This window comes from Hypanus sabinus, chromosome 29 (assembly GCF_030144855.1).
Source record: "Hypanus sabinus isolate sHypSab1 chromosome 29, sHypSab1.hap1, whole genome shotgun sequence".
NCBI classification, from domain to species: Eukaryota; Metazoa; Chordata; class Chondrichthyes; order Myliobatiformes; family Dasyatidae; genus Hypanus; species Hypanus sabinus.
The window spans coordinates 25,863,534-25,879,249 of NC_082734.1; the positions used below are offsets into that span (position 1 = coordinate 25,863,534).

The 15,716-nt window shown below is 49.6% G+C and overlaps 1 protein-coding gene across 1 annotated transcript; it reads right to left on the minus strand.

Annotated features, from left to right (window-relative positions):
• Positions 1–128: 128 nt before the first annotated feature.
• LOC132382791 (lutropin subunit beta-like) lies at positions 129–9,233 on the minus strand. The gene is made up of 2 exons (XM_059953252.1): positions 9,072–9,233; positions 129–879 (listed from the first exon to the last, which is right to left on the minus strand). Exons 1-2 carry the CDS (start codon positions 9,231–9,233, stop codon positions 649–651), a joined length of 393 nt encoding a protein of 130 aa, XP_059809235.1. The 3' UTR covers positions 129–648.
• Positions 9,234–15,716: the final 6,483 nt, after the last annotated feature.

Consider the following 15,716-nt stretch of genomic DNA (forward strand, 5'->3'; position numbering starts at 1 on the left):
ATCACTCTTATAGAACACACATTCTTGAAGGGAAGTCAGGGTTGCGTTTATTGTGTGTTCAAGTCCACGTATGCAAAAGTGAGGTAAAAATAGCAGTTTTACAGGCAACGTCCATCATACAGGAAGCATTCACAATACAAATTGAAACCAATCATACACAATTTTCACAATAAAGATCACAGAACAAATAAAGTCCACGTGAGTGCTGAGTGACCGAATAGTTTTGTTAAACGTACAAACTATTTTAATGCGTTTTCTGGAACTTGCAGGCAAGGAACTAGAATCCAGAGCTGTCTCTCTATACTGTTTTCTCCCTTCCAGCACCCGACTGAGTGAAAGAGGTGACAGAAGTTAATAACTAGTGACCAGCAGAACTAGTGAGATAATCCCACCTCCCTCTGCTATTCCTCCTTCCTCAGTCCTGCCGCAGCGTCCAGTCTGCACACGCCCCATCTACAAAATAGTTTCTTTGCTATAAAGTACTGGAGCGAACTATTTTGTTTAGAGGCATGTCATCGGAGGTGCAGGACGAGGTGGTACACGGGATTACAGCCGCCGGGTGCCAGCGTCCCTGACATGGACTTGCCTTGACATCAGAATTTCTAGCCCTAGGAGAGAGAGTAGCAACGGGGGAGGCCGGCGGGCGGCTCACAACAGCAGCCTCTTGGCACTGCAGAAGTCGGGCTCGATGCTCTGCCGGGAGCAGTCGGTGTAATCCAGCCGGCAGAGGTTACATTCGCAGCTGACCGCCACGGGGTAGGTGTAGGTGGGGTCCACGCCCTCGGGGCAGCCCGGTAACTTGATGGTCTCGTACCGCATCTCCCTGTAAGTGCACACGTGCTGGTACACCGACAGGAGCGGGCTCTTGTACACGGACTCCTGAAATCAAAGTGCAACAAGTGTTTCAGGCGTCCCGGCTCTCAGGAAACAACATTAAAAAACCGCGCAATACAGACTCTTTGGCCTAGGCTACGGTGGTGTGCCGACAGTTTAAGTTCGTTATTGCCATTTTTCAATGCACGACTGCTAAGGAAAATAAGAATCCGATGCAGCATTAACACAATGAATAAAAGCACATTAAAATATAAATATAAAATCAATTCTGTAAAACACAATGCACAAGTAACTTATTGTATGTACGTGAAGTGACACTAGGTGATGTGTATATAGTGGGGTGGGTTAATGGGCAGAGATGTTGATCAGCCTGATGGCTTACTCCAAGATCAATTTAACCCTTCCCTTCCACACAGCAGTCACTTTAATGTCCCTAGTGTATCTGACTCTACCACCACCCCTGGCAGTGTTTTCCACGCACCCACCGTTCTCTGTGTATAAAAACAAACCCTCTACATTTTCCTCCAATCACCTCTCACATTAGCTACTGCCACCCAAGGGAGAAGGCGCTGGCTGCGTTTCGCCTTTACTTTTGGCACTTTAACGGTTAATTTCTCGCGGGGAAAACATCAGGCGACAGTTATTTAGATAACTGCACTGAATAAAGACTTTCAACCCCAACAACCCCTTTCTCCAGACTTCAATAAGCGGTCATGTTATGCCTCTTGGGAGCGGTTAACCGTTAAAATGCCAGTGCGGACGACAAACCAAACAAGTGTCTGTAAAGATGGAACAACAGAGTGCCACGTGGGTGGCGAAAAGTGTGAAAATGTAAAGACAGCAATCGAAACAGTTGTAAAGGATTGAAAGTCATTGAATGGTTCATTGTATATAATTTACTTTTGAATAAAGTATATTTTGTTTAATAAAAAAAAACTTCACAACACGAGGAAATCTGCAGATGCTGGAAATTCAAGCAACACACACAAAAAGCTGGTGGAACACAGCAGGCCAGGCAGCATCTATAGGAAGAAGCGCTGTCGACGTTTCGGGACGAGACCCTTCGTCAGGACTAACTGAAAGGAGAGATAGTAAGAGATTTGAAAGTAGTGGGGGGAGGGGGAAATGCGAAATGATAGGAGAAGACCGGAGGGGGTGGGATGCTGAGAGCCGGAAAGGTGATTGGCGAAAGTGATACAGAGCTGGAGAAGGGAAAGGATCATGGGACGGGAGGCCTCGGGAGAAAGAAAGGGGGGGGTACACCAGAGGGAGATGGAGAACAGGTAGAGTGATGGGCAGAGAGAGAGAAAAAAAACAAACAACTAAATATGTCACGGATGGGGTAAGAAGGGGAGGGGGGCATTACCGGAAGTTAGAGAAGTCAATGTTCTTGCCATCAGGTTGGAGGCTACCCAGCCGGTATATAAGGTGTTGTTCCTCCAACCTGAGTGTGGCTTCATCTTGACAATAGAGGAGGCCATGGATAGACATATCAGAATGGGAATGGGACGTGGAATTAAAATGTGTGGCCACTGGGAGATCCTGCTTTCTCTGGCGGACAGAGCGTAGGTGTTTAGCGAAATGGTCTCCCAGTCTGCGTCGGGTCTCACCAATATATAAAAGGTCACATCGGGAGCACTGGACGCAGTATACCACACCAGCCGACTCACAGGTGAAGTGTCGCCTCACCTGGAAGGACTGTCTGGGGCCCTGAATGGTGGAGAGGGAGGAGGTGTAAGGGCAGGTGTAGCACTTGTTCCGCTTACAAGGGTAAGTGCCAGGAGGGAGATGGGTGGGAAGGGATGGGGGGGGACGAGTGGACAAGGGAGTCGCGTAGGGAGCGATCCCCGCGGAAAGCAGAAGGGGGGGGAGGGAAAGATGCGCTTGGTAGTGGGATCCCGTTGGAGGTGGCGGAAGTTACGTTGGACCTGGAGTTCACAACAACTGGCGTTGGAACGTGACTGCCGGTGAGCAAAATCCCAGAGAGTAAAGAGTAAATGAACAGAAAATGGTTACGCCTGGATGTGCGGCGTCTGGCGGCACCTCTGAGCTGAAAAGGCAGCGACAGAAAGTAAATATTTTATCAATTCACATATGGGTCACCATGTCACCACACTGAGAGTCATCTTCTTGCAGGCATTTGCAGGAAAATAAAGAAATACGTAGAATTTATGAAAAAAAATATATAAACGTCCAACTGGTTCAAATAAAAATGCATTCAGAAGTCTTAGCCATATATGTATAACCATGGTGCCTAAGACTTTTGCACAGCACTGTAGTAATTTTATGTATTGCACTGTACCGCTGCCACAAAAAAATCATATTTCATGACAAATGTGAGTGATTCTGATATGGATCTCTGTTGTGGACTGAGATTGGAAAGGGGGTAAGGGGAGGGGAGTTATGGTTGGGAAATGGGAAGGGAGAGGGGAGGTACACACACCGAATGCTGAAGGGACTCAGCAGGACAGGCAGCATCAATGGAAAAGAGCACAGTCGCGGGAAGCACCGAGGAGACATTCCGGAATGATCAATTAACCAGTTGTTTGGGACGAAATGATCTTGCCTGGTGTCTCAGGGCTGGATGTGTCTGCACCCGCGCCAACCCCCGCCCTGGCACTCCTTCTCTGCCACCTGTCCCACACCCCTCCCGCGGCACTCCACCCTTCGCCATTCCCTGTACTCTCGCCGGATTTACACTCATCTCCGCTCCACGTTGACGAATGTCTAAAACTTTTTGCACAGAGCTATAAGTTAAAAAAAAAATACTGAGAACATGAGTCGTAGAGTCCTTGAAGTGAGTCCATAGGTTGTGAAATCAGTTTAGAGTTGAGGTGAATGAAGTTACCCACTCTGGTTCAGGAGCCTGATGGTTATGGAGTAATAACTGTTCCTGAACCTGATAATGTAGGACCTGAGGCTCCTGTACCTCCTACCCGATGGTAGTAGTGCGCATGAGGCATGGCCTGGATGGTAGGAATGGAGGGATGGCCCCATTGACACTTCTCCTGCAGCCCGTTGTGCAGAGCCGGCTCGGAATGTGGATACCGCCGGCAAACGGTGGAGACGAGGTACCGGTAGAGGGCGCTACAGTATTGTAGTGATCAGCGTGACAACTGGCGTTCGGTTCCTGCCGCGCCCTGTAGGGAATTTGCATTTCATCCCTGTGACTCCGCGGGTTTCTTCCAGGTTCTCTGCTTCCCACCCGCATTTCAAAGACGTACGGGTTCCGGATAGTAAGTGCAAACACGAGGAAATCTGCAGATGCTGGAAATTCAAACAACACACGCAAAATGCTGGTGGAACACAGCAGGCCAGGCAGCATCTATAGGGAGAAGCGCTGTCGACGTTTCGGGACGAGACCCTTCGTCAGGACTAACCGAAAGGAAAGATAGTAAGAGATTTGAAAGTAGTGGGGGGAGGGGGAAATGCGAAATGATAGGAGAAGACCGGAGGGGGTGGGATGAAGCTGAGAGCTGGAAAAGTGATGGCGAAAGTGATACAGAGCTGGAGAAGGGAACGGATCATGGGATGGGAGGCCTCGGGAGAAAGAAAGGGGGGGGAGCACCAGAGGGAGATGGAGAACAGACAAACAACTAAATATATCAGGGATGGGGTAAGAAGGGGCATTAACGGAAGTTAGAGAAGTCTATGTTCATGCCACCAGGTTGGAGGCTACCCAGCCGGTATATAAGGTGTTGTTCCTCCAACCTGAGTGTGGCTTCATCTTGACAATAGAGGAGGCCATGGATAGACATATCAGAATGGGAATGGGACGTGGAATTAAAATGTGTGGCCGCTGGGAGATCCTGCTTTCTCTGGCGGACCGAGCGTAGGTGTTCAGCGAAACGGTCTCCCAGTCTGCATTGGGTCTCACCAATATATAAAAGGCCACACCAGGAGCACCGGATGCAGTATACCACACCAGCCGACTCACAGGTGAAGTGTCGCCTCACCTGGAAGGACTGTCTGGGGCCCTGAATGGTGGTGAGGGAGGAAGTGTAAGGGCAGGTGTAGCACTTGTTCCGCTTGCAAGGATAAGTGCCAGGAGGGAGATCGGTGGGAAGGGATGGGGGGGAACGAGTGGACAAGGGAGTCGCGTAGGGAGCGATCCCTCCGGAAAGCCGAAGGTGGGGGGGGAGGGAAAGATGTGCTGGGTAGTGGGATCCCATTGGAGGTAGCGGAAGTTATGGAGAATTATACGTTGGACCTGGAGGCTGGTGGGGTGGTAGGTAAGGACAAGGGGAACCCTATCCCAAGTGGGGTGGCGGGCGGAAGGGGTGAGGGCAGATGTGCGGGAAATGGGAGAGATGCATTTGAGAGCAAAGATGATGGTGGAAGAAGGGAAGCCCCTTTGTTTAAAAAAGGAAGACATTTGTTTAAAAAAGGAAGATATCTCCTTCGTCCTGGAGTGAAAGGCCTCATCCTGAGAGCAGATGCGGCGGAGACAGAGGAATTGTGAGAAGGGGATGGCATTTTTGCAAGAGACAGGGTGAGAAGAGGAATAGTCCAGGTAGCTGTGAGAGTCTGTAGGCTTATAGTAGATATCAGTAGATAGGCCATCTCCAGAGATGGAGACAGAAAGATGAAGAAAGGGGAGGGAGGTGTCAGAAATGGACCAGGTAAATTTGAGGGCAGGGTGAAAGTTGGAGGCAAAGTTAACGAAGTCAATGAGCTCAGCACGCGTGCAGGAGGCAGCACCAATGCAGTCGCCGATGTAGCGAAGGAAAAGAGGGGGACAGATACCCGTATAGACTTGGAACATGGACTGTTCCACAAAGCCAACAAAAAGGCAGGCATAACTGCCTTTTTCTCCCATCCACTGCCACCAACCTCATAGTCCCCACACCCCGCACTTCCCGTTTCTACCTCCTACCCAAGATCCACAAACCTGCCTGTCCAGGTAGACCCATTATCTCAGTTCGCTCCTGCCCCATTGAACTCATTTCTGCATGCCTTGACATTGTCTTATCCCCCCTTGTTCAATCCCTTCCCACCTATGTTCATGACACTTCTCGCGCTTTGAATTTTTTCAATGATTTTAAGTTCCCTGACCCCCACCGCCTTATTTTCACCATGGACATCCAGTCCCTATATACCTCCACCCCCCACCCGGACGGACTCAAATCTCTTCGCTTCTTTTTGGATTCCAGACCTAACCAATTCCCCTCTACCACCACTCTCCTCCGTCCAGCGGAATTAGTTCTTACTTTCAATAATTTCTCCTTTGTCTCCTCCCACTTCTTTCAAACCAAGGGCGTAGCCATGGGCACCCGTATGGGTCCCAGTTATGCCTGCCTCTTTGTTGGCTTTGTGGAACAGTCCATGTTCCAAGTCTATACGGGTATCTGTCCCCCTCTTTTCCTTCGCTACATCGGCGACTGCATTGGTGCTGCCTCCTGCACACACGCTGAGCTCATTGACTTCGTTAACTTTGCCTCCAACTTTCACCCTGCCCTCAAATTTACCTGGTCCATTTCTGACACCTCCCTCCCCTTTCTTCATCTTTCTGTCTTCATCTCTGGAGACGGCCTATCGACTGATATCTACCATAAGCCTACAGACTCTCACAGCTACCTGGACTATTCCTCTTCCCACCCTGTCTCTTGCAAAAATGCCATCCCCTTCTCTCAATTTCTCCGTCTCCGCCACATCTGCTCTCAGGATGAGGCTTTTCATTCCAGGACAAAGGAGATGTCTTCCTTTTTTAAACAAAGGGGCTTCCCTTCTTCCACCATCAACTCTGCTCTCAAACGCATCTCTCCCATTTCCCGCACATCTGCCCTCACCCCATCCGCTCGCCACCCCACTCGGGATAGGGTTCCCCTTGTCCTCACCTACCACCCCACCAGCCTCCAGGTCCAACGTATAATTCTCCGTAACTTCCGCCACCTCCAATGGGATCCCAAGACCAAGCACATCTTCCCCCCCCCTCTTTCTGCTTTGCGCAGGGATCGCTCCCTACGCGACTTCCTTGTCCACTTGTTCCCCCCCCCATCCCATCCCCCCCCCCACCGATCTCCCTCCTGGCACTTATCCTTGTAAGCGAACAAGTGCTACACCTGCCCTGACACTTCCTCCCTCACCACCATTCAGGGCCCCAGACAGTCCTTCCAGGTGAGGCGACACTTCACCTGTGAGTCAGCTGGTGTGGTATACTGCGTCCGGTGCTCCCGGTGTGGCCTTTTATATATTGGTGAGACCTGACGCAGACTGAGAGAGTATTTCGCTGATCACCTACGCTCTGTCCGCCAGAGAAAGCAGGATCTCCCAGTGGCCACACATTTTAACTCCATGTCCCATTCCAATTCTGATATGTCTATCCATGGCCTCCTCTACTGTCAAGATGAATCCACACTCAGGTTGGAGGAACAACACCTTGTATACCGGCTGGGTAGCCTCCAACCTGATGGCATGAACATTGACTTCTCTAACCTGTTAATGCCCCTCCTCCCCTTCTTACCCCATCCCTGACATATTTAGTTGTTTGTTTTTTTTTCTCTCTCTCTGCCCATCACTCTGCCTGTTCTCCATTTCCCTCTGGTGCTCCCCCCACCTTTCTCCCTAGGCCTCCCGTCCCATGATCCTTTCCCTTCTCCAGCTCTGTATCACTTTCGCCAATCACCTTTCCAGCTCTCAGCTTCACCCCACCCCCTCCGGTCTTCTCCTATCATTTCACATTTCCCATTCCCCCCACTACTTTCAAATCTCTTACTATCTTTCCTTTCAGTTAGTCCTGATGAAGGGTCTCGGCCTGAAACGTCGACAGTGCTTCTCCCTATAGATGCTGCCTGGCCTGCTGTGTTCCACCAGCATTTTGAGTGTCTTGTCGGGTTAGTAAGTTGTGGACGTGCTATGTTGTCACTAGAAGGATGACGACGCTTGCAGACTGTCCCAGCATATCCTCGGTCGTTGATGCAAACGACACATTTCACTCGATGTTTCAACGTACGCGTGACAAATACAGCTTAATCTTTGACCTCTGTAATGGGAACTGACGCTACACTGTGATCGTAGGCTTCCTCCTTGGACTCTTGGGACCACAGTCCACCGGTCCCTGCACCCCTTGGGTGCACCTCCTGTGTGAGGCTAGGAGGCAACGCCAAATCCCAAACTTGGCGTGCGCCCACCGGTAACAACTCCAACTAAACCCAACCGCTAACAAGCCTAGACTGGCGGACATGTCTTGAGGATAGGTTGACGAGCCGGGGCTTTTCTCTTTGGAGCGAAGGTGGATGACAGGCGGCTTGATAAAGGTGTAGAAAATGATAAGAGGCATCGATTGAGTGGTCAGCCGGAGACTTTTTCCTAGGCTAATACAAGGGGACATAACTTTAAGGTGATTGGACAAAAGTTTAGGGGTGACGTCAGAGTTTTGTACACAGAGAGTGGTGGGTGCTTGAAACGCCCTGCCGGCGGTAAAGGTAAAGGCAGAAACATTAGATGACTTCAAAAAACTCTTAGATGAGCACATGGCTGAAAGAAAAATGGAGGGTTGTGTAGGATTGATCATCGTCGGACGAAGAGCCTGTACTTCGCTGTAACGTTCTATCTTCTTAACTTAGGTGAGGAGCACCCGGGCCTGTGGTCCTGGCTTCCCCCGGGGTTTATAGTGCATGCTATTGGCATTCTGATTTCCCCATTAACCCGACAGGGAGCTCGGAGTTGCAATAAATTTACCAGGGCGGCTGAGAATCCATCTCCCCCTGCATTCAGCTTTAGATACCATCTTCCCACCCTCATCAAGAGTCCCAGATTGTGCCACACACCCACGCACTAGGAACTGTGTGTGTGTGTGTGTGTGTGTGTGTGTGTGTGTGTGTGTGTGTGTGTGTGTGTGTGTGTGTGTGTGTGTCTATGTATGTGAAAGAGAGAGAGAGAGTGAGTGAGAGAGAGAGGAGGAACGTAGAACAGAAAGCAGTGTAGAGCGATAGTGGTTGGGAAATCATAATGGAAGTCCATAAAACCTGCAGATGCTAGAAACCTGAAGTAAAACCGAACAATGCTGGAAGCTCTGCGGGTCGGGCAGCATCTGTGGAGAGAGAAACCGATTCTGATGAAGGGCTCTGAACTGGATAAACAGCTTTCTATCTGCACGATCCTGAGTGCCTCCAGCATCCCCCGTTTTATCGAACGGGGTAGTGGTTGGGCCAGGTTCCGACTGGGTCTGGCACCGGCCCCAGACCAGAGCAGAATGGCATGAGAACTACAGCAACAGGCAACCCCACCCCCCTTACCTTGGTCAGGCAATAGCCACTACACACGGTGGTGGTCAGGACGACACAGAAGGGGCAATTGTCCTTCTCCGCGGAGATGGTGCTGTTGGTCAGGTGGCAGATGTGCCGGCTATGAACGGAGGAGATGCACAGTCCAAGCAGGAGAAGCCGCTTGCAATCCATCCTGAAACAGACAGGAGTTATTTCCCCACCTTTTGTTCCTTCAGTCTGTAGATTGGAACCGAAGATCACTGGTTTCACAGCGCAGATCAAAGGGCTCTGCATGACTTCTCTGCCCTTCTCAACACAGAACAGAGAACAATGCAGCGCAGCGCCAAGCCCTTCGCCTGATAAAGCTCTGCAGACCTTTAACCAACTCTATGATCGATCTCACCCTTCCCTCCCACATTTTTCTATCCCTCTATCATCCATGCGCCTACCTAAAAGTTTCTTAAATCCCTCTGATGTTTCCACATCTCACACCACCCTCCAGTTCCAAGCACCCACCACTCTGTGTAAAAAACTTACCGCTGACACCCGCCCCTCCTGTAATCACCTTAAAATTATCAAAATTAGGTTTTGATTCTTTTCACTACGTTTGTCAAACTTCAAGACCAACATTTCCCTTTCTCTTATCTCTGACTTAACCCTTCCCAGCCCCTGTAATCAATAAGGACGTACTTTGCTGTGGCCTTTCACCTGTTCTCGCCTCCTTGTCCCTGGAGATCTGACAGAGACGGTCTGGGAGCGGTAGGAGAAACACAGTCCTTTTATACACACGCTCTAACATGGATCAGGGTTGCGATGACCATCTCCCCGGGATTATGCACAAGGTTAACAGATGGTTCCCACTTCATGCCCACAGCCAGATCGCGCTGGTGACCGGTCCTGCTCCTACGCGCTGATTCAGATCCTGGCAACGGCGGATACTGATCGCCAGCCGGCCATTTACCGAAGTATTCAGGCCACTTCAAGCGGGGCAGGAGATGGGTGAAAGGCGAAAGCTTTAAGGAACGAGCTTGCAAGAGAAAGAGGCTGAAAACCTTTATATAAAGAGAATTCTGGCCCAATTCTTCGGCCCAACTTGCCTATGCTATCCCAAGCTCATCCTATTTTCCCACATTTGGCCCATAGCCCTCTGAACCTTTTCTATCTATGTACCTTTTAAACGTAATTGTACCCACCGCTGCCCATTCCATACACCCACTGCTCTCCGCATTAAAAACGTGTCCCTCAAAGCCCAAAGTAAATTTATCATCAAAGTACGTGCATGTCACCATATACAATCCAGAGATCGGCTTTCTGGCGAGAAAGATGAAGAAATACAACAGAACCTGTGATACATAAACAAAGAATGACAATTAACGCGTGAAAGAAGACAGGTCGTGCAGATCAAAAATTAAACAACACTGAGAAAGCGAGTTATGTATGGATTCTTTGGAAGTAAGCCTGCGGGTTGTGGAACCAGGTCAGAGTTGAGGTGAGCGATTTCAGGGTGATAGCTGTCCCTGGACGTGGCAGCTTCAATGTCCTCTCCACATAGACTTGTGCTCTCCTGCTGGGAGAGGGTCTGTGCCTGCCCAGCCCTCATGATTTTGGTTCGCACACCGCTCGGCTCCCGCCGCTAACTGTAGAGCGTTTGCACGTTCTCCCCGTGACTGTGTAGGATTCCTCCGGGCGCTAAGTTTTCCTCCCACAGACGTACAGGTTGGTAGGTAAGTTGTCCTGTGATTAGGCTGGGGGTTGATGGGGGGCTCGGCTCAAGGGGCCGGAGGTGACTATTCCGCGCTGTACCCCAATAAATATAAATCCCTCAGCCCTCAACCTCCTTCACCCCAGGGAGAACAGCCCCAGTCTTTCCTTTAACTCAAACCCTCCAGCCCTTGCAACTGCTTTGTAGCTTAACCTTATCCGTCCTATGGTACGGTGACCAGAGCTGTGGTCGGAGCACTGCTCGGGCAACAGTCTCCCCGCCCGATGCGGCTGCATCCACCTCTTACACCCGGTTCCCCGGCGGGTTAACGGCAAATGTGCCCAGCCACCTTCTGCACCACCCTGCCTGTCTGTGACTCCACCTCAGCAACGCGTGTCTCTGGGACCCACTTCCTGCGTAAGTCCTGTCCTGGATTAACACCCCAGAAATGCGTCTGATGTGAAATAAAAACCGAAAATCCACGTTTTCTTTTAATATTTGTGTTTGTGTTTTAGTCTGTCGTTGTGTGTTTTCCTTTTGTTGTGTTTGTATATTAGACCTTAAGAACATAAGACATCGGAGCAGAACTAGGCCATTAAACCCATCAAACCATTCTATCTTGGCCAATGTACTAATCCTCTCAACCCCATTCACCTGGCTCTTCCCCATAACTTTTGACACCCTGACTAGTCAAGAACCTATCAACTTCCGCTTTAAATACACCCAAATACGTGGCCCCCACTGCCCTCTGCGGCAATGAATTCCACGGATTCACCACCCTCTGGCCAAAGAAATCCCTCCTCATCTCTGTTCCAAATGGGCATCCCTGTATTCCGAGGCCGCGCCATCCGGTCGGACGCTCTCCCGCTACAGGAAACATCCTCTCCGCTCCATCTGGTCCTTTCAATATTGAATGAGATCTCCTCTCATTCTTCTAAACTTCAGCGAGTACAGGTTCCAGAGCCATTTAGCACCCCGCGCGCGATAACCCTTTCATGTCTGAGACCATTCTTGTGACCTCACTCCGGACCCCCTCCAATGCCAGCACACCCTTTCTTAGATAAGGGGCCCAAAACACCCCCACGATACTCCCAAGTCCTGTCTGACCAGTGCATTAGACTTGTAAAGACTCAAAGCAATCCTCGGTTTTAAGAGTTTTCTGTGCGTTTTATTAATGTCTGGGTATGTTGTATCGGCATCAGCACAAGTAGTTCATTGTGTACATAATAATTATGCTTTAATGTGTCAGTCTGCGTAAGCACTGGGTGGTATGCTTTATGTGTTCCGTTATGTGCCAACATTGCAATCATGTCTAAGGATGCGTGTTTCTGTTCCTGTACATGCTCGTGGTCTGATTTACCTCTGCACGTGTCTTACCCGTGTGTGTGTATGTTTGGGGGGTGTGTGTGTGGGTGTGCGAGCAAGTCCATGTGTACGTACACGTGCACGTTTGTGTGCGCGCTATCACGCGTCTATTTATTGTGCGCGGCCAGGAGGAAGCTGATGGTCCTGTGAAATAAAACCAATGGGCTCCAGGCGGCCGAACGCTTCAGGGTCTTTGTCTTTAATCCCGTAGCATTTCTGTGGTTAAGCTGTCGACATTCGGTGATCTATCAGATGCTGCACTTCCGGCAAGTTTATAAAAACGGGCCAATTGTACACAGATGGAGTTACTGGAAATCTCTGTGGATCAATGGTATTTCCGAAGCTACTGGTTTCATCAGTAACAACCTTGGGTTGTTTATTAATAACCGATTTCAGCTGCATTGCCAAAGAATGCTGAAGATTAGCGGCAGATTGGGAATATTTTGGAAACCAGCAGAAGACGATGTTTAAAAAATGAGGAGAAAATGATGTACAAGTAATTTGAAGCAGACATGTGAATGTAAAGGAGTGTAACTTGGTACCTTTCAAGACCGGCCAATCGACAATGGCAAATGGCAGCAACTTTGAGTTAATATTTTGTACCTTTCTTCAAATGGAAGATATTATAAACATTGCAACAGCAATGGAGAATCCAGGCACAAAGGGGAAAGATGAATGTAAAACGCAAGCAAAGTTAACGAGTAAATTAAAAGCAGACATCCATTTTGACGGGACTAGAACATAAAAGCGAGGATGGTAATGCTGAGGTCAGACTGCCCTTGTAGCACTGTGAGCAATTTTGGGCCCCTCATCTAAGAAAAGATGTGCTGGCACTCAAGAGGGTCCAGAGAAGGTTCACGAGAATGATCTAGGGAATGAAAGGGTTAATGTATGAGGAGCATTTGATGGCCGTGGGCCTGTACTCACTGGAGTTTAGAAGAAGGATGGGGCGGGATCTCATTGAAACCTATCGAATATTGAAAGGCCGAGATAGAGTGGATGTGGAGAGGATCTGGGACGAGGAGGAGGTCTGGGACCAGACCTCCAAGAGGGTCAGAACCTTGTCCTGGTTTGGAGGCTTGCGTGCTTCATTGATCCAGAGAGCTACGTTGGCTGGAGTCAGGGATTTATGCCTTGGCTCTTGCCAGGGTCACCCATACCAAACAGGTCAAAGGGTAGAGGCCTGACCTGGAGAGGTCCACCGGTCTGCCAGGTTCAGGGGTTCAGAGGGTTTCTGTGCTGTGGAAGACATCCTGCCTCGTTCCTGTACCGAAGACGCCGCGCCCCAGTGGCTCCAATGACTACAGACCGGTGGCATTGACCTCCCACATCATGAAGATCCTGGAGAGACTTGTTCTAGAGCAGCTCCAGTCTACGGTTGGGCCACACTTAGACCCCCTCCAGTTCGCCTATCAGCCCCAACTAGGAGTTGAGGATGCCATCGTCTACCTGCTGAACCGTGTCTACGCCCACATGGACAAGCCGGCGAACACTGTGAGGGTCATGTTTTTTGACTTCTCCAGTGGGTTCAACACCATCCGCCCTGCTCTGCTGGGTGAGAAGCTGACAGAGATGCAGGTGGATGCTTCCCTGGTGTCATGGATTATTGATTACCTGACTGGCAGACCACAGTACGTGAGTTTGCAACACTGTGTGTCAGACAGAGTGGTCAGCAGCACTGGGGCTCCACAGGGGACTGTCCTGTCTCCCTTTCTCTTCACCATCTACGCCTCAGACTTCAACTACAACACAGAGTCTTGCCATCTTCAGAAGTTTCCTGATGAATCTGCCATAGTTGGATGCATCAGCAAGGGAGTTGAGGCTGAGTACAGGGCTACGGTGGGAAACTTTGTCACATGGTGTGAGCAGAATCATCTGCAGCTTAATGTGAAAAAGACTAAGGAGCTGGTGGTGGACCTGAGGAGGGCTAAGGCATCGGTGACCCCTGTTTCCATCCCAGAGGTCAGTGTGGACATGGTGGAGGATTACAAATACCTGGGGATACAAATGGATAGTAAACTGGACTGGTCAAAGAACACTGAGGCTGTCTACAAGAAGGGGTAGAGCCGTCTCTATTTCCTGAGGAGACTGAGGTCCTTTAACATCTGCCGGACGATGCTGAGGATGTTCTACAAGGCTGTGGTGGCCAGTGCTATCATGTTTGCTGTTGCGTGCTGGGGCAGCAGGCTGAGGGTAGCAGACACCAACAGAATCAACAAACTCATTCATAAGGGCAGTGATGTTGTGGGGGTGGAACTGGACTCTCTGACGGTGGTGTCTGAAAAGAAGATGCTATCAAAGTTGCATGGCTTCTTGGACAATGTCTCCCATCCACTCCATAATGTACTGGTTAGGCATAGGAGTACATTCAACCAGAGACTCATTCCACCGAGATGTAACACTGAGCGTCATAGGAAGTCATTCCTACCTGTGGCCATCAAACTTTACAACTCCTCCCTCAGAGTGTCAGACACCCTGAGCCAATAGGCTGGTCCTGGACTTATTTCCACTTGGCATGATTAACTTATTATTTAATTATTTATGGTTTTGTATTGCTATGTTTCTACACTATTCTTGGTTGGTGTGGCTGTATCGAAACACAATTTCCCTCAGGATCAATAAAGTGTGTCTGTCTTTCTGTTTTCTTGACTGGTCAAGAAAAAATAGTTGCAGAAACAACAATGAGTTCTATATCTGAGTGTGACGGTATCCCCGAGTCTACTTGCATGGCTGTTAGTAGTGAATACTGAGCTACTGACACAATGAAGGAAGCCCTAATCTCCACTGAGACCAAGATGAGAAGAGAAGCCGATTGCATCATCAAGACAGCACTCCACTGGGCTTCTGAAGGGCAGAGGAAACGTGGGAGTGATGCACCATCAGTAACTCTCTCTGAGACTTGAAGGCGAGATATCGGGTTTTATTGACTGGAAGAAGGAACAAGCAGTGGTTGACCACCATACTACATCCTGGAGACAGAGAGGTCGGGTTCAGACCTCAAACGCCTTTATACCGGGGTCTGTGGGAGGGGCCACAGGGGCAGTCAGTAGGGGGCGTGTCCAGACAGGTATATGTAGTTCACCACACGGGGTCTGTGGGAGGAGCCACAGGAGCAGTCAGCAGGGGGCGTGTCCAGACAGGTATATGTAGTTCACCACAGGGAGACAAAAGACAGAGTGGTGCCATAGCATAGTATTGCTATAGCATAGTGGTGCCATAGTAGAAATGAGGACTCTGCATGGCAGAGAAGATGGCCAAGGTCAGAGAGAGATGGAGGATCTTCACTCGTGCCCTAAACACCAGCGATGTAACAGGCAGTAAGTAAGTCCTAGGCCCAAAGGGCAGGAGAATGGGGTTGAGAGGGATAATGGATGGAATGGTGGAGCAGACTCGATGGGCTGAATGGCCTAATTTGCCTATGACTTATGGTCTTCTGAACAAGTTGGTGTATCTATATTCACATGGCTATTAAGTGTATCTGCCAGTCCATGATCTGTAGGGTCAGTATTATCCGAAGAGATGGTGTTAACTTTTGCTAAGATGTACGTCTGATGCTTCAGGTTCAGCTAATATGTTCTGTAGGAGCAAACCGAAGGATCATGAGGAGC

Bases quoted from the DNA above. Each gene is read 5' to 3' on its own strand.
- LOC132382791 (XM_059953252.1), bottom strand. From the start codon at position 9,233: ATGGATTGCAAGCGGCTTCTCCTGCTTGGACTGTGCATCTCCTCCGTT. The intron at 880-9,071 runs GTAAGGGGGGTG...CTTTGATTTCAG, and splicing joins GTGGCTATTGCCTGACCAAG to GAGTCCGTGTACAAGAGCCC.